Source organism: Moschus berezovskii, chromosome 5 (assembly GCF_049115385.1).
Source record: "Moschus berezovskii isolate FMDL1 chromosome 5, NW_MosBer_1.0, whole genome shotgun sequence".
Classification (NCBI taxonomy): domain Eukaryota; kingdom Metazoa; phylum Chordata; class Mammalia; order Artiodactyla; family Moschidae; genus Moschus; species Moschus berezovskii.
In genome coordinates, this window is record NC_142464.1 from 86,687,655 (window position 1) to 86,711,743 (window position 24,089).

General features: G+C 33.0%; 1 protein-coding gene across 1 annotated transcript in view; it reads left to right on the plus strand.

Annotated features, from left to right (window-relative positions):
* ADGRL3 (adhesion G protein-coupled receptor L3) overlaps positions 1-24,089 on the plus strand; it is a 984,355-nt gene that overhangs the window by 375,225 nt on the left and 585,041 nt on the right. The window contains exon 3 of the mRNA XM_088836367.1: positions 4,959-5,177. Within this exon, the coding sequence (XP_088692493.1) occupies positions 5,123-5,177 (55 nt within the window). The 5' untranslated portion in view covers positions 4,959-5,122. The remainder of the gene's footprint in view (positions 1-4,958; positions 5,178-24,089) is intronic.

Here is a 24,089-nt window from a genome sequence, read left to right on the forward strand (position 1 = left end):
CTTTCACTCACTCCAGATTTTTGATACCATAGCAGGCAAAACTGTCTGCCATCTTCTGATAATCTTCTGTATAAGTTAGAAACTATCTTTCAGTAGTGATTTTTAAAGCAGCTTAATTTTTAAAGTAATTTAATATGTTTTATTACTGGAAATTAATATCCTACCTAAGTAACACAGTGTATTTCAAACAAGAAAAACATACTGAAAATTCTTTTTAAAAAATAAAATCTTACATTGTTTTAGTATCCATTATTCATCCGTAGCTTTCTTAAGGACAGTGTGCATCTCTCTCAAGAAGACTGTGTATGATTTTCCTAAATATGTAAGTGAGAGGTGTGGGAGGCAAGCATGTGGTCTGTTCCTCAGTTTTAAAGAAATGAAGGCAACAAAGGAATTGGTGAATGACAAACTGTTAGACATGCATGATGACATGCCATCTCTGCATCATGCAATGTGTGTGCTAAGTTGCTTCAGTCTGACTCTATAGACACTATTGACCATAGCCCCCCAGACTTCTCTGTCCATGGGGATTCTCCGGGTAAGAATACTGGAGTGGGTTGTCATGCCCTCCGCCAGGGGATCTTCCCAACCCAGGAATTGAACCTGCGACTCTTATGTCTCCTGTATTTGCATGTGGGTTCTTTACCAGTAGTGCCACCTGGTAAGCCCCTGTAATTTATGGTATTGCTAATATTTTCAACAAAATACAGGCATATATTTTTCTCTTACATGGTTGAAGAAACTGAAATTCAGAGAGCTTTGTAAACTTGCCTAGCACCAGAATGTTCGGTCAGCATGTTTTTAAGTCCTTTGCTGTTTCTCTCAAAAGACAATTTGGCAAGTTGTGGTGTGTGTGCGCGTATTTCTAGAATATCTAACTTAACACATATCACATTTTGCACAGCACTTTAAATTATTGGTGAGTACATCTTCTGGCATCCATATTTTACTGAAAGTTGACTTTCAGCCACTTTCTCCTTATTTGACCCATAGTGTTAACATAGCGCTTTATACATGGAAAAGTTTAAAGAAATTTTTTAGAGTTGGAAATATATGTTGAACCTGACTTGTCAAAATCTTTTTATTAGTAGTAAATTTTTTTTAGTAATCATTTTGTTCAAGTGTGATTTAATGAGTCTCATGTCTTTTCTTTTTTTTCTTCTTTATGTGTTTTTGAAGAGCTATTGTTTCCGAAATGTTTTGAGTAAAAATCCCCTTTATGTGAAAACTGATTGGTTTGGCTAATAACAGCATGTAATTGGAAAAAAATCATTCCAAAAAGGTTTCTTTCTTTTTTTTTTAATGTCAGTATTGAAAGAGTAATGGCTTATTTTTCTGTAGATTATGAACAGTCGGGTCTGGAACATTATCTACTAAAATTTCAATTTTATTATTTGTATCTCCAAATTGGCATATTATTGTGGGACGAGTGAAAGGTCCTTGGATGGTAGGGCTAGAGTGTGATAACATGTCACTGTCCTCAAATAATAGCTTCCATTCATCTAAATTCCTTTCCCCACCTCTGTTTACACACAGGTGTTTCCATAGTAAACAATACATGGTTACACTGTAATCGTGAAGACAAATTTTTATGCATAAATCAAGTTCAAAGCAATCTTAGTAGACATAGCTTTATGCCCTGCCATGATATCATAAAATAAGTCGTTATTATAGATAATCACTTTCTTATACTTTCTATAATTTTCTCCTGTTCCTTCATCAAGTTGAAACTACATGAAATAAACTGCTGGTTTTCACTAAAACTAGACTTAATTACTTCATAATTGTGATACTCATATTTCACTATGGAAATAATTTTTTGATTCCTTCAAAGGGTACAATATTTTAATTTGTCCGGTTTCCTTTTTAAGTATGTCATCTTCTTCTTTCTCTTTGTCCCTCCATACCTACTTCATATATCCATCCTGTTCCTTTGTTCTTTACTCAGCACAATTGGGTAACATGTTTAAGCAAAGCCTAAGTCTTTCCTCGAAAACTTGCTATATTTTGCCTATTCCTTTCCACAAGTAACACCCCTGATTATGCTCATAAGTAAGTAAGTGTTATTCGCTCAGTATTGCCCGACTCTTTGCAACCCCATGGACTGCAGCCCACCAGGGTCCTCTTGTCCTTGAGATTTTCCAGGCAAGGATACTGGAGTGGGTTGCCATTTCCTTCTCCAGGGGATTTTCCCAACCCAGGGACCGAACCCGGGTTTCCTGCACTGCAGGCAGATTCTTTACCAACTGAGCTACAAGGGAAGCCCCATACACCTTGTTTATTTCTACCATAGAGAGAAAAAGAGCACTGATGTTGGAGGCAGACGTTCAGTTTGACATTCTTGCACAGTAACATGTCTGATTTTCATTCTCAGTAGACATGAGACAATATTATCTGCATGATAGATCTGTATGGATAATTCAATCATATAATTGTGTAATACCTAGAAAAGATAAGAATTGAAAAATGTTAATTCTTCTCTTTATATTGAGACTTCATTTATTATGATTTTCCCATTACAGGAGAAGTTGTGGGAAAAATTTTTCTACTTTAGTTGCATTCTCAATAGTTTCCACCATCGAAGATATTTAGTATATATTTTTGAAATAGTGAATAAATAACTCACCTAGATGAGTTGCTATTAAAATAGTACTGTATGTATTTACCTTCTACATATATGTGTGTGTGCATGTGTTTGTGTGTATTTGTCCGTGTACATATACACGTCTCTTGATGCTACAGTTATAGAGGGGAAGAAAAGATAATTGAATGTTGGGGGGATTGTTTAATTGTTGATGTGTCAGTCAATTTACATATCCTTATTTAAGTATCCATAATCACATGCATGTAAAAGAAGGCTATTTTTAATTAGTACCTGCTTTCAAATTTATTTTCAGAAAGAGTTATATACTTGTGACACGACAATTAAATATAAGATCTAAATGTTTTCTTATAAGTCAAAGTGTTAATAAGAAAAACAAGCAAAATGTTACACGGAAATCCTTTTCACATTATTTATCTGAACCTCATTTTTTATTGTCAATGCTTTCTCTGTTTGTAAAAGTAAAATATTATGAGACTGTTTATTATGAGCTTAGTTTTCTGTGAGTTTAGAAAGAAAATTATTATATCTGTTGTTTCCAGATTAGTTTATTCCAAGCCTATCTGTGCAATAGTGACTCAGTCAATATTTTTGCTTGAATTTTCAAATGATCTTGCTTCTTACACAACCATATTAAAAAGTATAAGTAGGATAAAATTGAAAATTCATAATATGTATAAGAATTGTTAAGATATATTGCACTTTCATACTTATTGTTCTGAACAATATATATTTTTATGTATTGCATATAATACATGACAAATTTTAACATATTTAGTGTTCATATAACCATATGAATTAAGTAACATTGCTTCCCCACCATTAACAGACAGGAAATCAAGGAACTGAATACTTAAATGACTTACCCAATGTCTTAGTACTAGTAGAGTTGTGTGTATGTTAGCTGCTCAGTCATGCCCGACTCTTTGCAACCTTATGGACTGTAGCCTGCCAGGCTCTGCTGTCCCTGGAATTCTCCAGGCAAGAATACTGAGTGGGTTGCCATTTCCTTCTCCAGGGGATCATCTCAACCCAAGGACTGAACCTGGGTCTCCTGAATTGCAGGCAGATTCTTTACTATCTGAGCCACCAAGGAAGCCCACTAGTAGAGTGAATAATTCAAATTAGATGGTCTTGCTTCAGAACCTGTGCTCTTAATTACATACTGTGAATTGTAGTGCCAGAAATTCAGATAAATCTGTGTAATTTTGCCTTATAATGAATGCAAGCACTTCAGAAATATTTTCCAATGTGTTTTGATAGAATGAAGGTTATTACAATCCTCAGTAAACTATCTCTATTTTGAACATTTCTTTCCAGAAAATAATTTAGATTTATACTCAAAATGTGAAATATATTTCACACTATTTCACAATAGTGAAATATATACTATCAATGATTGCTTGAATAGAGGGAAAGAGAGAGGAAAGAAAAGAAAGAAAGAAAAGGAAGACCCAGTTAGTACTTGATTGATCAGTTTTAAAGATGCTCACTGTGAAAAACAACATCTTCAAAATTGAGGTCGTGTACCTTCGATACTTTTACTTTCTAAGATATATATGTGCAAACTTTAAAGAGAGGGCAGCTATATCAGTTTGGTTCAGTAAAATAACTTTACAATGCTTAAAATTTTTAGTGTCTTCTATATGTTACACTTTTAAGGAGAATTCCTCATTTTGAGTAGTAGGATCCTGGAAGATAGGTTGCATGTTTTATTCAATATTTTGCCGTATTTTCTTAGCACAATACTTTGTAATTTAGAGGACACTCAGTAAACTTCTGCTAAATGAATTGCTTATGATTGAGCATAATTAATTAACATAAATTATAATTTTCACAAATTTAATTACAAAAATAATTAGAAAAGTAATATTGTTAAAATGTAGAATAATATCTGAATTATTCCCAGGGTCTGGAATGAAAGTAAGACTCATATATTTAACTTTTTTGTTTACACATATAGTAATTGTAATGAATGGTTTTTTTAAAAACTTTTATTTTATTAGTAAAAATTATATTTGTGGATAATATTTACCCTGAGTAAACACCAAATGTATTTAAACCTATTGATAAATTATACAAATTAATTATTATATTAATGAGTATAGTTTACATATGTTAACTTGTCCAGTGAGACTGAATTATTTGTTTCATAAGTTTGAGGGTTGGGAAATAAACACTGTGGTAATACATAAGTTAATAATGTCTTTTAGGTTACTTACTTATTTTTACATATGATGTGTGTATTCATTACAATGAAGAAGGGAGGAGGTATACAGATGTTCTTGTCAGCAGGGAAACTTTCAAGGAAATGATAAAACCTATATTTGATAACTTTTTTTTTTCTTGTTTGCAGGATTCTGAATTGGGTATTGGTGTTTCTGTTTTGAAGAATATTTCTTTTTGAGCTGTTTTGTTTTTAATCATCCATCTTGGGATACAGAAAAAGAATCAGAAAGACACTTATTTTAAGTTTAGAACACTCACTCCTGAGGCACCCTCACTGCCAAGCTCACGACCATGTGGCCATCACAGCTACTAGTCTTCATGATGCTCTTAGCACCGATAATTCATGGTAAGACTTTTAATTATATTTTTCTATGGCACTTAATGTTGTCTCAGTAATTTACATTAGATCCTTTCTTTTAAACTTTTGTGCTATGATTTTGCAGTTTTTGCCTACCATGTAATAATAGCTGTAAGTAATGTACTTTAAGCTGCAATAAATAGAATGTTTTTATTTCTTAAAATACCATTTAAAATGTATATCTAATAAAAATTTTTTTAATTTCATGTTTTATTATTTTTTATCACCCTTAAAGAGTATTATTTGAATTATTAACTATCACTTATTATGAATTTAATTGACCTATTTTGCTAAGTAAAATAGCTTTTAATACAGTAAATGCCCTTTCGAAAGAAAACACTCCCAAATTCCACTTTCCTGAACCCAGTAATTATTTGTTTCTGAGTGTTTAGTACACTGCTCAGTCCTTAACACACAAAATTAAATTGAAACCACTCATGAAGGCCGAATTGTGATATCACTTTTAACGAGAAAAGAGACAAAAAGCATTATCCAAAACAGTATCAACATAAGCAAAAATGAATTTTTCCTGAAACACGCTAATATACTCATAAAAGACTGTATACATTGTTCATTTATACATCTTGGTACTTATAGCATGAGTATGATAGTTAAGAAATGATCTCTCTTCCTTTGCAAATTTTTATAAAACATCTAATTAGTCAATAAATAAGCCAAACAAATTCTGTACCACTTAGTATGATATTTATTTAATCGCTCTAAAAATCGCCAGATTAGAGTCTATACATATGTTACTTTTTCCCAATTTAAAGTTTTCTACTGATTATCATTGGTTTTGCCCTTAGATGAAAATGCCATAATACAGTCACTGTCGCATATGTTAATGATAATTAAAGCAAAGGAAAAAGGACACAGCTGTACTCGCCACTGCTTAGGAAGTCTCAGAGTATTATAGTTTAGCAGGCAGCTGAAATGACTTTTTAGCCTCCTTGGCTCATTTTTGGTTTTTAATTGACTATATCAATCTATTGTAGTTTGTCAGTGATGCAGTTCTTAATGTGACTCATTCATATGTTTTAACATGAATTGCATTCTACTGTCAGTATAAAAACAGGATAAAATCACTTGTCTTTTGACATTTTCCCTAAAGTTTCCCTGCTTTCACAACTTTATTTCTAACAAATTGCTGTAAGATAGTGCTTTTTTAAAAAATAAAAGTAAAATTATACAACCATCTCATTTTAAATAATGTAAATTTTTTAAATATTTCAAATTATTTCCTTAATTCTTATACTGACGTGACACTTGCACATTCACATACTTGGGCATGTATAACATTTTGTGATATGGGACAGTATAGGAATTATGTTCCTTTAAACAAATGCTTTTCTAATTGTCAGTGTACCTAAAGATGATTCTACTTAGCCTTTTTGATATTATAAAAATGTCTCACTTGTAAGGTTATATGAAGATTAAATAAATAGGATATGTAAAAAATCTAACACAGAACATGACTGATATTAAGTGATTGAACATGTTAATTTCCTTCATCATACTATCTACCCTTCCAGTATGTTTTTGTTCCAGTAAATTGTAACAGCTAAGAGTTAGTTTACCCTGAGAGCTTCTTCATTTGATACTGATATTCAGGAAAAAAGTACTCTTAAGTATATGTAAAATTCATGTTTGCAAAGTCAGTCTAAAATTGTCCTGTTAGAGCAAGGTAGGTTAAAAAGAGCAGAAATACACATTATAAGAAAGACTTTCTTTTCAGAGGTGCAGTTTCTGATCTCCTAAACCTGACACCTACTATGTATCTCATGGGTCCCAAAGATCACTGATCCTTACACCATGATTCTTGAGTTGAGACCTGTATTGAACAAGCATACATAAACTCACATATAATCTCTTCAAGTAACTCTAATAAGTATTTAAAACCTAATAAAGCACAGAGAATATTGACCCTGGTATAGAAAAATATATAAAATATTTTGACTAAAAAACTAAAAAATTGTTTTCATTTTCTGTGAACTACTTTACATCATCCTATGCATATCAGGCTAAACAGTATAGAAACTTTCTACTTATAAACTTTATTCTTATTACCTTGTGTAAGTATTTTAAAATTTTTCACCAGAAAAAATGCAAGTCAGTTTTGGCTGCCTTCTATGGAAGGCTTTCTCCATTGCCTTGTGATGCTACTTCAGACTTGTAAATGAAGGGATCCATGTAAGCAGATTTTTGGAATTCAGCTTGCTCATAAACAGAAAGTGTGTGTGCCTTTGATCAGTGCAGAAATCTAATAGAATTAGACATTTTTGGAGTCCTCACCAGTCCTGGCTTGAAGGAATACCATATAGCTTGAAACCTGAGAGGACTGAAATAAAATAGATGTCTTAGTAATAGAGGTACTTGTTTTCCAAAACATCCCTGGATAGCATGTCCTTGCCTACTGTTGATGCAACGCCTAGCTATATTTGTTCTCCTGATCAGAGAGAATTAACTTTTCTGGATATGAGCCAGATTTCTGACCTTTCCTACAGAGTAAATAATAATGATGACTACTTCCCTGTGGCTCAGACAGTAAAGAATCCTCCTGCAATGCAGGAGACCCGGGTTCAATCCCTAGATCGAGGAGATCGCCTGGAGAAGGGAATGTCTGCCCACTCTAGTATTCTTGCCTGAAAAATTCCAAGGACAGTGCAGCCTGGCATGTTACAGTCCATAGGGTCACAAAGAATTGGACGTGACTGAGTGACAAGGACATAGTGATTCAATAGCCATAAACTTTAAATGTATTGTTACAATTAATTATTACAGTGTTCTCATGGGTATAATCTGAACTGAACTGATTATCATCATTACCATTAAGTTTTTATAGTGAAAGTATTGGGGTACTAAGTGACCAAACAACTTGACTGAAGTTGCACATGAGACCCAGAGAGGTCTTAAAATGAAGGATTTAGCTTCTTGAGCTCTGATCTTAACTGCCAGTAAATAATCAGTTCCTGTTAAAGCCCTTCTTCCCTGTAGAAAAGTCCACATCAGCTCTCCTGGTTCTTGCGAACAGACAAGTTAAAAAGGTAGATTTCTGCCTCTTCTATGTTCTGGGCATAGACTGACTGGGCTTTGAAGTCAACAGATCTGAGATAAAATTTCAGCTCTACTGCCTACAAGTTCTGTAACAGTTATTTGGTAAATTAGTTAACAAATAACATTTATCATAGACTGTGAGTCAGATGACTGTGCTCGCTGCTAAAGCTGTGGTAATGAACAAGGGATTCTTAATTCTTCCCTCAAGCTTATAGTAACTTAGAAATTTGTAAGCCTGCTTTTTATCTATATGAACAAACACTTACTCCATGTGGGGTTATTTTAAGAAATGAATGATATACACAGAGTTCCTAACATAGTGCTTGGTACTCAGTTAATCTTCTTTCTGTTTTATTTTCCTACCCCTAATTACTTTGAAATAGAGCTAAACCTCTCACCATTAGATAAGGAAGATACACAATTATCCTTATTCTTATCCTGAAAATTGAAGTCTTTTGCTACTAGAACCTCAGCATTTTGGTTTTGCCAGAAAATTTTAATACTACTATCTAAACAAAATTATTGTCAAACTGATTATATATATCAGATATATATAAAGACTTAATATATAATTGTCAGTATATTATAGTATATAATTCTCTATTGTCGGTAGTAGTATGTAATTGTCAGTGATGCATTTTTTGCATGATTTCTGCATGGGTAAAATTAGAAACTAAGCTAAATAGTTAATTCTGAATAATATTTACATTAGTTGAGTAATCTCCCACATCATCCTATAGAGTCTGGCCAGTATTTTTCATAGGAAAATAAACTTAATTAGTATATCCACATTTTATGTGTACTTATATATATACAACTTTAAACTTAAGAAATGTCTCTGGTTCTGTGTTTATCTGTCCATATTTTATGTCTTTGTGTACCTCTGTATTTCTCTTTTTCTGTTTTCCATGGCTGTGTCTCCTTCCTGTATAACTGTAAAATCCTTATCTATAATGCAATGAGACCTGGCAGAAGTAAAGAGAAGTAGTGAAAGCAGATGGCCAGTTCTTTGCTCTTAACTAAAGTAGTGTTGCGTGAAGATAAAAGACTTTTTTGTTCTAATGATGTGGTTGGGAGCAAGGGAAAAGAGAGGGATCAGAGAACAAAAATCCAGTGATAACATGAGCGCCTGGGACTCACCCTAACTGGCCGTAAAACAATATCATATTTCAGTATAGGATCCACACTAGGAGATCTGTCCTTGGAAGGGACGTCACCCAAGCCATAATCGGTTGGGAGTTGAGAAGGTGATTGCAATGCTCAAAAATATTTTAACTGCATCTTATGTTAATTAAACTGTACTTAGCAAGTGTGTCACAATGATAGAGATAGAAAACAGGATCATTGCAGCTTATTGTGTGTAAAAGGGAACAGTGTTCTTAGTGATATCTTTGCAAAAAAAGTAGAATTTAAAAAATTATTTCATGAGCCACCATATATGTACTTTTATTCCCAAGTCTATTTTGTGTTGGTAAAGTTGCATGTGTATTTATATATTAATGAACTTTAAAGCTAACAAGTTAATTATTATAAACTGTTCTTAGCAGGGACAAAACAATGATCAGACACATATATCTTGTACTATATGTTTTTATGTAATTTGTTTTATTACTAATCTATTTCAAAAGTTATCTATGCAGTCTCTCATACAACAGTATATACTACCAATATGTATACCTGACAGCTTTCCTTTGTAAGAATGTGTTTAGCAGCCTTCCCTATGCATTCAGTATGCAGTTTGGCAATTGGAAAATAATTTTATTTTGCCTTTGCATCTGCAAAGCTTGTTATGTGTGAATTTTATTGTAGTGATACTCCTCTACAAGTAACAAATGTTCACTTTGAGAGCAAAATAGCATTTTCTGTCTTCAGATTTTATGTACTATGACTGTTTTGAGGGTTTAGGATCATATTATTTTTCGTGGTTCTTAGCTTTGGGGTAGACTGATTACACTAGGATGGTTGTTGTGCACTTGATATTGAATAAATTTCAAGTAGTTTGATATGTAATATATAAGTATCTAATTATGTCTCCCTCTTCTTTGCATTGCTATTTATTTTCATTCTCAGTGTAAGAATAGTGCTCTTACATTTATAATTTCATGTAAATAGCCATAGGACATTTTTCATACAGTTATTTCCTGCATTCAGATTGGAAAATAATTGCTTAATGACCAATCAAAAATTGAAATGCAGTAGGAAGGAGTCTTATCATACAAATAAGATGCTATATATCAATGTTATATTCAGTTCAATTCAGTCGCTCAGTCGTGTCCTTATGATCTTTTTTAAGTTGACAGTTTAGAATAAGGCTCTGTTGAAAACTAGGGTTAAGTCATTCTCTAATTTATTTCAGATTTTTAATTGATGAATTAAAAATAAACTTTTTATTTTAGTAATTACATTTTTATTTTATTTGAATTTGTGTTTCTTTACCATCATAGTAGAACTAGTTTCTTTAAATATAAAAACTTGTCTTTGTATCAGAAAAACTGTGTATGAATGATTTGACCAAAGGAGTTAGGCTAGCTAAGGATTTGCAAGAGAAATATGCTGGTTGTATTTCCAAAAGCAATAGATAGACACCTTCAAACAAAACTAGGTTCTCACAGTGACACTTGATAAAATTTCTCTGTTTATCTGATCTATACACTCTGTAGTTTGTGGCGATATGAATGTCATGAAGTCAAGGTTATAGCTTGATAAAGTATAAGAACATATTCTCGTATATTCTTTGTTTGTCATTACCAGTGTCACATATTTTATTGTCTAAGAAATCCTCCTCAAACAAACTTAAATCAGAAGGCAAAAATTCAATAATCCCATGACCTGGTGGTATAATTAATACTAATGGTTGTTAGATATTTTTTGCAATTGTGCAAGTGCATATTTTTTAAAAGTAGAATAACTTTAGAAATAAAAATTGTATCTTTAATACTGATTTCACCTTAAAATTAAGACATTTATAGCCCTTCATTAAAGTTTAAAAAATTATGATAGCATGTTATATGAAGGAATCATTGTTTATCTAACCATATATTATTGGTTCAGCATTGAAGGTCACTGATACATTATAGTTACAAATCGCAGTATAAGGGAACATGGTTGTATATAAAATTTGACTGTATCTTTACACCTATAGAAGAAAATCTCTTGATAATACGGAAAGTAAAAGAATGACTCATTTTTTATTAATTCACAACTATCTAAAATAAATGGTCATAAATGATCAAAACAGCCTTGCTTATTATCACCACAATTTGTTTAAAATAATTCCACAAGTTTTGGCTACTATAATAATGAACAAATATAAATATAAGTAAATATTCAAATAGTTGTTATTTGCAGGGGGATTATGATGCATTCAGAAAATTAATAATATAATAATTTTCTCAGAATTAATACGAGCACTAATTCAGGTTTATGATTCATACCTGCATATATGATTATATCACAATAGAAATGAAATGCCTGAGTTACTTAGGAAATACAGGAGGAACTACATTAATCCTATGAGGAGAAAACTGTGAAACTTACTGTGAACTGTAAAATGAAACACCCAATATACCATGTTCCTGAGTAAAAGAAGACAAGGAACAGCAAAATTGTAAGTTATTTCCAAATTAATTTTTATGTATGTTCATACAACTGCTTTCAGAGTACTGATGTGAGCTTTTCCATGTAGAAATTTAACAAAATTATTCTAAAATATATATTGATATATGTAGAATATTAAGAAAAAGTTTACAAAAGTGAAAAGAGAAATAGGTAGATATAAATTTAACATATATATTATGAAAAAACAGTAATTAAGATATAATATCAAAATTAGGTAATTGATCAATTGTGAAAATGAGATTCCTGAAACACCGCTGCACACTCTATATTTGTGTTGTAATTTTCAAGGAATGACTCCTCAGAAAATCTAATATCTAAGACAAGAAAGAGTCAAATAAAGATCAGATCAATTGTGTGTGTATGTGTTTCCAATTATATATTATAGAACTTCTGGAGAAAGACTTCTTTGAGTTGCCTACTTTAATTTCCATTCTTAATGTATTAGATAGTGTAAACTTTTGCTGTGGTTCACAGTAGAATTCAAAATGAATAATAGCCTCTAGAGAATATTTTCTTGTTCACCAAACGTTTCAAGAAAGGTAGATGTTTCTTGTTGGACAGTGTGTGTGTGTGTGCGCACGCACACACGCGTGTGCATGTCTCTGTGTATGAAGGACAGAGGGGATGCCATTCTCTTGTTCTCACAGTTATTTATAGACTCAGTCTATTAATGGCACAAGAGTTCCAATATCTTTCTGAGGTTCATTGTCATTCCTGTCAGCAGAAGGAAGAAGAGTATTGGGAGGATTCCAGTGGGAGGTTCTTATATGGACATGCTTGGAAATAGTGAACTTTACTTTTGTTTCCACTTCCATTAATTAAAACTCTGCCTCATAGCCACACCTATAAATAAGTCTGAAAATTGTCGTCCTCTTGTGATGAAGGAAGAAGGAAATATTTATAAAAAATAGTTTTTAAAAAATTAAATTTGATGCATCAATATCTTTTTTAATGTATAACTGGGTTTTTAAAATATCTTTCTTGAGATATATTTCATACACCATAAAATTTACCCATTTAAAGTGTTTAGTTCAGTGGATTTTAGTGTTTGCATACTTGTGCACCTTTTAGAATGTAATTAGTCCTCCAAAAAGAAATCCTATATCCATTAGTAGTCACATCCATCTTCCCATTAGGAAGACGCAGTCCCTGACCATCACTAATCAATGTCTCTATGCATTTCCCTATTGTAGACATTGCAACTTGCTTCTTTCATTTAGCATAATATTTTAAAAATTTATGTATACCATGGCATGTATCAGTAGTTCTTGTTTTTTTTCCAAGTAACCTGTTGTATAAATATACCACATTATACTTATGAGTAGATGGAAATTTGGATTATTCCCCACTTTTTGGATATTTTGTATAATGTGGTTATGAAAATTCATGCATAAATTGTGTGGACATTTTCACTTTTCTTGGGTATAAACCAAAGAGTGGACTTGCTGAGTCACATGATTATTATATTTAACATTTTGAGGAAGTGCTAAACTACTTTCCAAAGTGGTAGCACAGTTATACATCACAAACATTAATATGAAGGTTCTTGCATTCTCAACTATATTTGTTACTTTCCTTTTTCTTTTACTCAATCTGGTCAAAATGGAGTAGTATCTCATTTTTTTTTGTTTGTTTTTTGGACAAGCTAAATTTTTTTTCTTTTTGTTATTCAGTTTCTTTTTGGTGATCTATTTTAAATATAATAGTTTGTATATGTCAATCCTAAACTCCCAATCTTGATTTACATTTCTCTAATGCATAATCTTGAGCCTATTTTCGTGTACTTGGTCTTTGCATATCTTACTTGAAGAAATATTAATCATTTCTTAATTTTTATTTTTTATTTCTAAGTATTCTTTATATAAATATGCTTTTTGTAAAAAGATCAGGTACCATTGTTACAGTACATTTGGATTTAAGAAATCTTCATATTGCATTTGCAAAGAGGCTTTTTGCTTGGATTTGCCCACTTAAATCTCAGCTATTTTAAATTCACTTTGAAATCATATATCATTTGTCTAGCTCCACTCCACTTTCTTTTTTCTTATGAATTTGTGTCCTAAAATAGTTCATTAACTTGGTCTTTTTTTATGATTGCAAAAACTACTAATTGACAATGACTGAAACTTTATTCTGATACGTGAATTGTATTTTGATAAATGATACACAGGTAATTCATTGGCTTCTTCTAGTTAGTTTCCAATTACTCCTCCTTAAGAAAATGATAAAGATCATTAAGCTTTAATTGTGATAGCCAAAAGCGTTTCTATTTTTGTTCTAGTCTGAATTCTTCTACAATATTCAGAAAATCTGCTTTTTTGTATTTTTTGTATCTTTGCTCAAATTATAAACAGTGCATCTTTTATTTCCATAGACTTATTTTCTCTGGTTTGTTCTACAAACAACTCAATGACTCTTCAAATCTCAAGAAAGTTATGAGATTTGTTGTGTCTGTCAAATCTACACATGTTACTTAGTATCCTTTGAACTCACTCATATCACATCTTTAAGCAAACAGAAAAAGATGAGCAATGGAAAAGGACTTTAGGTATTATTTGGAAAGAATCCTAGTCAACTTGCACGCAATTTCAGCCCATTGAACTTAACTGAAATATTACTATTTTGGGAGAAAAGATTACGACTAAATAAAGATAATGATTTATAAATGTTACTACTGAACAGCTGTTACATTTTTAAGAAACCCTGAATAAAGGAAGATGTCGTATTTAGAAAGTAATGCTTACATGAAGCCCAGAAACTGACATTTATAGTATTATTCAATTTAAACTGCTTTGGAATGCTAATTTGCATGGTTCTATTGAATGAAGTGAAAAGATTTCAGGCCTTAGAATCTAATTCCAATTCTCTTACTTTCAAGAAACATGACCTTAACCAATTTGAATCACAGTCTCCTTATTTGTTATAAGGGTAATTAGGCCTACTTTGTTGTAGTATGAGGATTCAGTAAAATAATGCATAGAAAGGCCTTAGCACCAAGCCTCCCACATTTAATCTTGGGAAAATGTGGTCATTAAAACATACCTTTAGGAATTAGACCTAAAAACCAAATGACCTGGATAGTTAACAAATTTTAAACTACTACACTGTCTTGGGTCACTTACTTTCCACAGTGTTTTTCAAAGACTACATTGTATATTCTTAACCCCCAAATGTGACAGTTTCTCTAATTATGAGTCTACACATTTGTACACACATTCCATCATTATATTCAGGACTCACCCACTGGCCTGTAACTAAGTCTTTAATGAGTTACTAATGAACATCTTAAGCTTAGATAAGCCAAAAAAAAAAGTTTGAGCCTTGAAAAACTATTCATAGTTAAGCCTGTTGCTTTTAATTAGTCTATAAGCCCAGTGAAATTTCCTGTCTTTACTAATCTTCCCAGGTTTGAAGAAATTGAATAATAAGTGACAGATGTACCCTTCCTTTGATATTATTAATGTAATGTGAAGTAAAAAAGGATAAATGCATTGAGCTGAATTAAAGAAATCATTGTTTGATTAAATACAAAGATAAAATAATATACAAATTCAAAATAGTATTTTTCAATGGTTCATTTTTTTTCTTAGATTTTGATAACTTCAAAATCAATTAGTTTTGTTGTTGAATTAGAAAATAACAGATGTCATGAAGAAAAAACGATCCAGACATGATTAGACCTTGTGGATGAAAAAAAAAAAAAATTCCTCTGTATGGATGAAAGAAGAAACAGCTTTTACATATTACTGCTTCTCTCCAAGCTGTTAGAGATACTGTGATAGTAGTGATCACAGGCACTACCTGAATTAGATCAGGACGATTATTTTCTGTAGCTCTTGTTATAAATCAACAATGGTGGTGACTGTTTAGCAATGATCCATTTTTAAAATTCCTTTTGATAGTGAAAGTCGGTGAAACCATGAAGACCTTAAGGGCACATGATTAAATAATGAAGACAGATAATACATAAAATTCAAAGCAACAGGCTGGCATGATGCTCCCTCCAGGGAGCACTCATATTTGCTTAAAAGGAACCATTTTATATTAGTCACAGTGGCTCAGGACAGTGGGAAGAGCTGAGATAGCCCAGAAGTTTTACGGGGTAAACACTGTTAGAGGCAGGCTTGACATCTTGCCTCCACACACAAATTAAAAATCAGCATTTCAATTTTTAAAAGTAAATGTCCAATAATAATCACACTCTCTCTCTATATATCACAATATAAAAACATAGTTGTTTTGACCTGTAAGCCTGTTAACATGTCTGCTTTCTTGTGAACCAGCATTTAGGCATTAATTTTGTATATGTGCTGAGGATGGGGTTGATTGGTAAAAGTTCCTTATTTGAAAAATAATACATAAAATGTTTTCATTCTTCTCAACTACCTTCAGAAATGCCAGTTACGATTAGCTTAGGATGGGGAGAAAGCATTCACTAACAAGACAGATATCTGTCAAAATAGGTTTAATTTTTGCTGTTTTTTTTTTTCCTACATGTCAAGTACAGTCAATGGGATTAAGGTAAAGTGCCTCATTACTATAGTTATAAAGATTTTCAAAGAAATTATTTAGGACATTCTGAAGGCACATTCTCTATACCATTAAAATGTTAACATTTTTTAAGAGGAGAGTAGAGGAAGGGAAATTAAAGGAATATTTGTACTCTCCAAAGAATAAGTTCCAGAGTTATACTTTTTTTTATCATGAATTAGATTCTGTTTGCATTATGTTTACAAAGAGACAGTTGTGACATTTTATTTAATTTAAATGAAAATAATGTCCTTTCAAGAGCTGGTTTTTTTTTTTACAAATTTGTGTCAGTACCAGAATTTATTCTCTGCTTATTCATTTTAACAAATATTTGAGATATTTCTATTGCAGTATTTCAGTGTAAGCAACCATTACAGTGAACCACAATTTTTCTTTTATTTTTAGAACATAGAAGATACTATGGTTGAAAGACAATTAAAAATAATCTTTTAATGTTGTTTCTTTTGTTTTTTAATACTGGGAATTTAATTTCCCTTTAGCTCTATTCATAATGGGTGCTTCCTTTTTCCACTAGTCTCAGGATGTTTTGTATAGTTTTTAGAACTTGAATGTTCAGTCTTTTGATGAAAGTTTAAAACATTTAAAAGGTTTTATTTTCCTGTAACAAGTTCTGTTTTAGAAAAAAGCAAGAAACTCAGTTTGAAAGGAAAGTTGCATATACACATAGAGCATATGAACACTACATAAAACAAGCATTAGAAGAATCTGTTGAGTTAAATAATATACGCATATACTCTAAAGGTTGCTTCATCATATACAGGTAGAAAATTCATCACTTCTAGGCATTTCTTCTAAGATCCAGAATTAAATCAGAGTTTTCTCTGTATTAGAACTCCCTTGATGTAGTTTCTACCTGGTAGTTTCTACCTTAGTCAGGTAGAATTGGAACATTTATGACAATTGTTAGAGATTACTTTGTTGTTAAATTGCTAAGTCGTATCCGACTCTTTGCCACCCTGTGGATAGCAGCACCACAGGCTTTCCTGTCGTTCACCATCTCCCGGAGATTGCTCAGATTCATGTCCCTTCAGTCAGTGAAGGTTTCTAACCATTTCATCCTCTGTAGCCCACTTCTTTTGCCTTCAATCTTTCACAACATCAGGGTCTCCAATGAGTCAGTTCTTCACATCAGGTGGCCAAAGTATTGGAGCTTCAGCTACATCAGTCCTTCCAATGAATATTCAGGGTTGATTTCCTTTAGGATTGACTGGTTTGATTTCTTTACAGTCCAAGGGACTCTCCAGCACCACAACTTGAGATCATCAATTCTTTGGTGCTTAGCTTTCTTTATGGTCTGAGTCTTATATCCATACATGACTACTGGAAAAATCATAGCTTTGACTGTATGTACCTTTTTCAGCAAGGTGATGTCTTTACTTTTTAGGTTTGTTATAACTTTTCTTCCAGGGAGCAGGAGTCTTTTAATTTCATGGCTGAACTCACCATCCACAATCATTTTGGAGCCCAAGGAAATAAAATCTGTTACAGCTTCCACTTCTTCCCCATCCATTTGTCACAAAGTGATAGGACTGGATGCCATGATCTTAGATTTTTGAATGTTGAGTTTTAAGGCAACTTTTTCACTCTCCTCTTTCCCCCTCATCATTAGGCTCTTTAGTTCGTCTTCACTCTCTGCTATTAGACTGGTATCATCTGCATATTAGTGTTTGTGGATATTTCTCCTGGCAGTCTTGATTATAGCTTTTTATTCATTCAGCCTGGCATTTTGCATGATGTACCTTGAATATAAGTTAAATAAATAGGGTGACACTCTACAGCCTTTTCTTATTCCTTTCCCAATTTTGAATCAGTCTATTATTCCATTAAGGTTGCAACTTTTGCTTCTTGACCTGCATACAGATTACTCAGGGGGCAGGTAAGGTGAGCAGGCAGGTAAGTTCTCATATTCTTATCTTTTTAAGAATTTTCCAGTTTGTTGTGATCCACACAGTCAGTGGCTTTAACATAGTCAATAAAGCGGAAGTAGGTATTTTTCAGGAATTCGCTTGCTTTATCTATTGCCCAACAAATGTTGGCAATTTGATTTCCGGTTCCTCTGCCTTTTCTAAATCCAGTTTGTACGTCTGGAAGTTCTCAGTTCACATAGTGCTGAAGCCTAGCTTGAAGGATTTTGAGAATAACCTTACTAGCATGCAAAATGAGTGCAATTGTACCAAGCCTATAAAGCAATTTTGCAGCTGTCATACGTACTTTAGGAAGAAATCAAGAAAGAAGTAATTTATTAATATAGCCAAGTCGAAGGTGCTGGCAGAAAGGTAGAGTCCTTCAGGTATGCATAAAGAAGCACAAAAAATGGGATATGACAGTTACTTAAAAGAAGAGAAATAATAGCAATCATCTCTCTCCCTCTCCTCCTTTTCCTTCCTGCTCCCTCCCTCCTATTCTACCCTTTCTTATACAGATAGATAGATAGATATAGATATGGCACTAAATTGGATTCGATATTTTGTATCAGTCATTTTTTTTGTTAACAAATATTTCAATATAATTTGTAGCATTTATGTAGCACATTGCCATTAGTTGAACAATTTTTCACACAATAGCTCAGTCACTACTCATAGCAACTCTTTGAATCATACATAGTAGTATCATTAATTCTAAGAGGCACAAATAAACTTGGAACTGTCAGTCTAATGATGCGATGACATTTCACATAGTTCTTAGAAGAGACTCAAATCAAAATCCCTTAACCAGCTCATAGAGGCTTCTTCCAAAGCATTTTAATAACTATTGAGAATCACCTTATTTTGTAGACTTGTAATTTTAATTAGAAATAAACCAATCAGAGTAGCATATGTTAATAGAAGAATGAACTAGAAATAAAAGAGGAAAAGGAAAGAAGTAAAGTTTGTAAAGTTTGATTTAAGGAAAGCACTATTATATTTGCTTAAATCTTAGAAATAAAAAGACAAATATTTGAAGACAAGTGTCTTGTAGAAGTAGCTTGATGTGTTTTGCACATAGCCTGTTTGCATTGAATTTAAAAAAGTGGGTGGAGAGTCCATAGTATAGATATCACGTTTCTCAACATGAAGAAGGACTTGCATTTCATACGTAATTGGGTGGGTAGCTCAAGAACAGAATGAATTTGTAGTCACAGTCTCCTCATATGAAACTTGGCAAATTTTAGCAGGGATAATCTTAGAGTTATTATCTATTGTGTGAGTTGAATGGTTCTTTCCAGACTTGAGATTGCATATTTTTAATGGAATGTCAGACATATAACAGCAATATTTATCTTGAACTTAGTTTTATAATAGCTTCAGGAAGAAAAATTAGATTTATATTTATAACTCAAATATTTCCCCAGAATTTATATAATACCTTAAGGATAACATATACACTATTTTTAAAAACAAAACTTAAGATTTTAGCTCTGTTCTAAGAAAATTAGAGATACCAAGGGAACATTTCATGCAAAGATGGGCTCAATAAAGGACAGAAAAGGTATGAAGCTAACAGAAGCAGAAGATATTAACAAGAAGTGGCAAGAATACACAGAAGAACTATACAAAAAATATCTTCACAAACCAGATAATCATGATGGTGTGATCACTCTCCTAGAGCCAGACATCCTGGAATGTGAAGTCAAGTGGGCCTTAGGAAGCATCACTATGAACAAAGCTAGTGCAGGTGATGGAATTAATTAGAAATTAATTCCAAATCCTAAAAGATGATGCTGTGAAAGTGCTGCACTCAATATGCCAGCAAATTTGGAAAACCCAGCAGTCGCCACAGGACTGGAAAAGGTAAGTTTTCATTCCAATCCCAAAGAAAGGCAATGCCAAAGAATGCTCAAACTACCACACAATTACACTCATCTCACACACTAGTAAAGTAATGCTTAAAATTCTCCAAGCCAGGCTTCAGCAATATGTGAACCGTGAACTTCCATATCTTCAAGCTGGTTTTAGAAAAGGCAGAGGAACCAGAGATCAAATTGCCAACATCCGCTGGATCATCGAAAAAGCAAGAGAGTTCCAAAAAGACATCTATTTCTGCTTCATTGACTATGCCAAAGCCTTTGACTGTGTGGATCACAACTGACAGAGAAGGGAATACCAGACCACCTGACCTGCCTCTTGAGAAACCTATATGCATTCAGGAAACAACAGTTAGAATTGGACATGGAACAACAGTTGGTTCCAAATAGGAAAAGGAGTATGTCAAGTCTGTATATTGTCACCCTGCTTATTTAACTTATATACAGAGTACATCATGAGGAACGCTAGGCTGGAAGAAGCACAAGCTGGAATCAAGATTGCTGGGAGAAATATCAATAACCTCAGATATGCAGATGATACCACCATTATGGCAGAAAGTGAAGAGGAACTCAAAAGCCTCTTGATGAAAGTGAAAGAGGAGAGTGAAAAAGTTAGCTTAAAGCTCAACATTCAGAAAACTAAGATCATGGCATCTGGTCCAGGCACTTCATGGCAAAAAATGGGGAAAGAGTGGAAACAGTGGCTGACTTTATTTTTCTGGGCTCCAAAATCACTGCAGATGGTGACTGCAGCCATGAAATTAAAAGACACTTACTCCTTGAAAGGAAAGTTATGACCAACTTAGACAGAATATTAAAAAGCAGAGGCATTACTTTGCCAACACAGATCCATCTACTCAAAGCTATGGTTTTTCCAATAGTCATGTATCAGTGTGAGAGTTGGACTCCAAAGAAAGCTGAGTGCTGACAAATTGATGCTTTTGCATTGTGGTGTTGTAGATGACTCTTGAGAATGCCTTGGACTGCAAGGAGATTCAACCAGTCCATCCTAAAGGAGATCATTGGAAGGACTGATGTTGAAGCTGAAATTCCAATGCTTTGGCCACCTGATGCTTAGAGATGACTCTTTTAAAAAGACCCTGATGCTGAGAAAGATTGAGGGCAGGAGAAGGGGACGACAGAGGATGAGATGGTTGGATGGCATCACCGACTCAATGGACATGGGTTTGAGTGGACTCTGCGAGTTGGTGATGGACAGGGTGGCCTGGCATGCTGCAGTTCATGGGATTGCAAAGAGTCGGACAGACTGAGAGACTGAACTGAACTGAACAGTCTTTGTCCATGTGGGCAGTGTTACTGACCCTCCACTTGTGTTGCTAGTGGTCGGAGTCGGATTCCCTTGTAGAGATGGTCAGTTTAAAGATTAGTTTGATCTATTCACATATTAAATACTCTGACTTCATGGAACACCTTGCAATCTAATCTCCTTCAACTTAAAAGTCAAAATCTACTTAAATTCCAAGTATTTTTGTGCTGCTCCATCTTACCACATGAAATAATTTTATCATGTGATCCAAACCAATTATTTATAGGTCCACAGAGCTTGCTTTCTAGTAGTTTAAGCACTCTTATTTCTTGTTTAAACTGAGATTCTTTCATTTAATGCAGACACATATTTTTCAACTGATAGCAATTCCATTCCACATGCATTTTCAATTATAGTTTTCTGCGTACTCTAGCAATTTACCTTTCCTGAAATAATTGATCTCTAGTTTAGTTCTTATGTTTTTTTCCCTATCCTGCCCTATTCCTTTTTCCCCGGAAGCTCTATTCAGTATCCTAACCAAGTGTCTTGTTGTTCCCAAACTAAACTCCTTACCCTGATTTACAAGGCCAATGATCTGGCTATTGCTCACCTCTCTGATCTCAGTCCAGAACATTCTTCTCCCAGTCCACTGTAAACAGTTTCATTGGTCATTGTGATAATTCTTGATCAGCCCAAGGTGGTTCCAGATAGAGGCCTTTGGAATGCTCTTTACTCCTGATTTTTTATGACTAGCAACTTCGAATATTCTGAGATCTCAGTTTAAATTTTTCTTCCATATGTAAATCTGTAAAATCTAAACATAGTATCATTTATTATTCTATTTAAGCTTTCTGTGGATTACTCATATCTATATGATATTAAAGTTATTTATGTGTTTGCATGTTCTCTGTCTGCCACACAAGAATGGGTGATTCATTAAAGTAGGTGTGTGATCTCTTTTATTCACTGAAATCTCCAGCACCTAGAAAAGGACATGACATATAATTGCAACTCAAAACATATTTGTTGAATGAATGAACAAGTAAACGCATGCTCCATCACTCCAGATCTTCTTGTTAATTTGGCTGAGGGCGAAATCTCTCAGGTTTATTATAACTGAAGCTTGAAGGATACATAATAGCTTCATAATCTTTTCCTAATTTCCTTCCATAGACCATAAATATTTTAGGGAAAAATGTACCTGTATATGTTCATGTGGCCTTCCTTGTGGCTCAGCAGTAAAGAATTTGTCCCCAGTGCAGGAGACATGGGTTTCATCCCTGGGTCAGAAAGATCCCCTGGAGAAGGAAATGGCAACCTACTCCAGTATTCTGCCTGGGAAATCCCATGGACAGAGGAGCCTGGTGGGTTACAGTCCACAGGATCACAAAGAATTGGACATGATTGAGTGATTGAGCACGCACATATTCATGTAAAAATAATAAAAAATAGTCACATTGTCAACTTGGTACAAGGAGAATGATATTTTGGAAGTTGAAAGATTGGAAAAGATATCACTGGAGGTGATTTTTTAGATATTTTAATTTTTGTCACAGGTATATTTGGCCTTAAAACTTGTTACTTCTTTTGATACCTTTTCATTCACACAAACTGTCAAAATAGCATTTAGATTACCTTTTGGCTAGATATTTTACTGTATATACATTATAATGAGTTTAAATAAAAATTTGTTTTAGGGTGGTGCCTTAAAGACATTTTAAACTTTTTCATTGTGGATGGATTGTTTGACAGATTTCTTCATATCATTTTTGCTTTTTATAAAAGCTATATCATTTGTCATGATTTGGAGGATAATGTGTTTTTCACTCTTAATTTTCAAATACTTTAGACACCAAGAAATTGTAGCACTACTGTATAAGCTTCCAGTGTTAGAAAGATGATTATAAAATTCTCTTACTTTATCAGATTTCTAAGTTTCTGTCCTGACTGTTGAATGGAAGCCATATAGCATCATTATAATGTTTTTAATATGCATATTATAATATGTTAAAATAATTGTGTAATGCAAAATTGTTTTCCTTGTAAAGTCTTTTTCTTTCTGTTAGCAGGAACATTATCACTATCACTCCTATTTATTACACTAGTTGCAATTAGTATAGAAAAGTGTATCTGTACCAATTCACAGAAGAAAAAAAAAGAACTGTACTTAAACTGTTCTGTTTTTCATAGCATAAAATGTATGACTGTTCTGTGAATATTAAAAAATAATCATGTGTGTGTAATTTTATTTTTTCATTATTGTCTTGGTCTTCCATATTTATCCATTTATGTAATATGTACCATTTGTCAGTAAAATCACTGTGTATATATATGGCAAAAATGTATGTATATCTTTTTCATCCTAATGTCCATCACAAACCTTAATACAGCATCTTTCCAAAAATATTAAATAACCTGAAACATATAAATAAGTATAAAACAATCCATGTGACAATTCAACAAACAAAGCTAATTAAAAAACTTTCTGAAAGTTTCTTCGCCCATTATTATATCAAGCTTTTTATGTGTAAATATTTAATTCAATAACCAATATTTTCATTGACACAGACATGAGTGCCCATAAATTATAACAGAATGCTGTCAATCTATAACAAATATAATCATT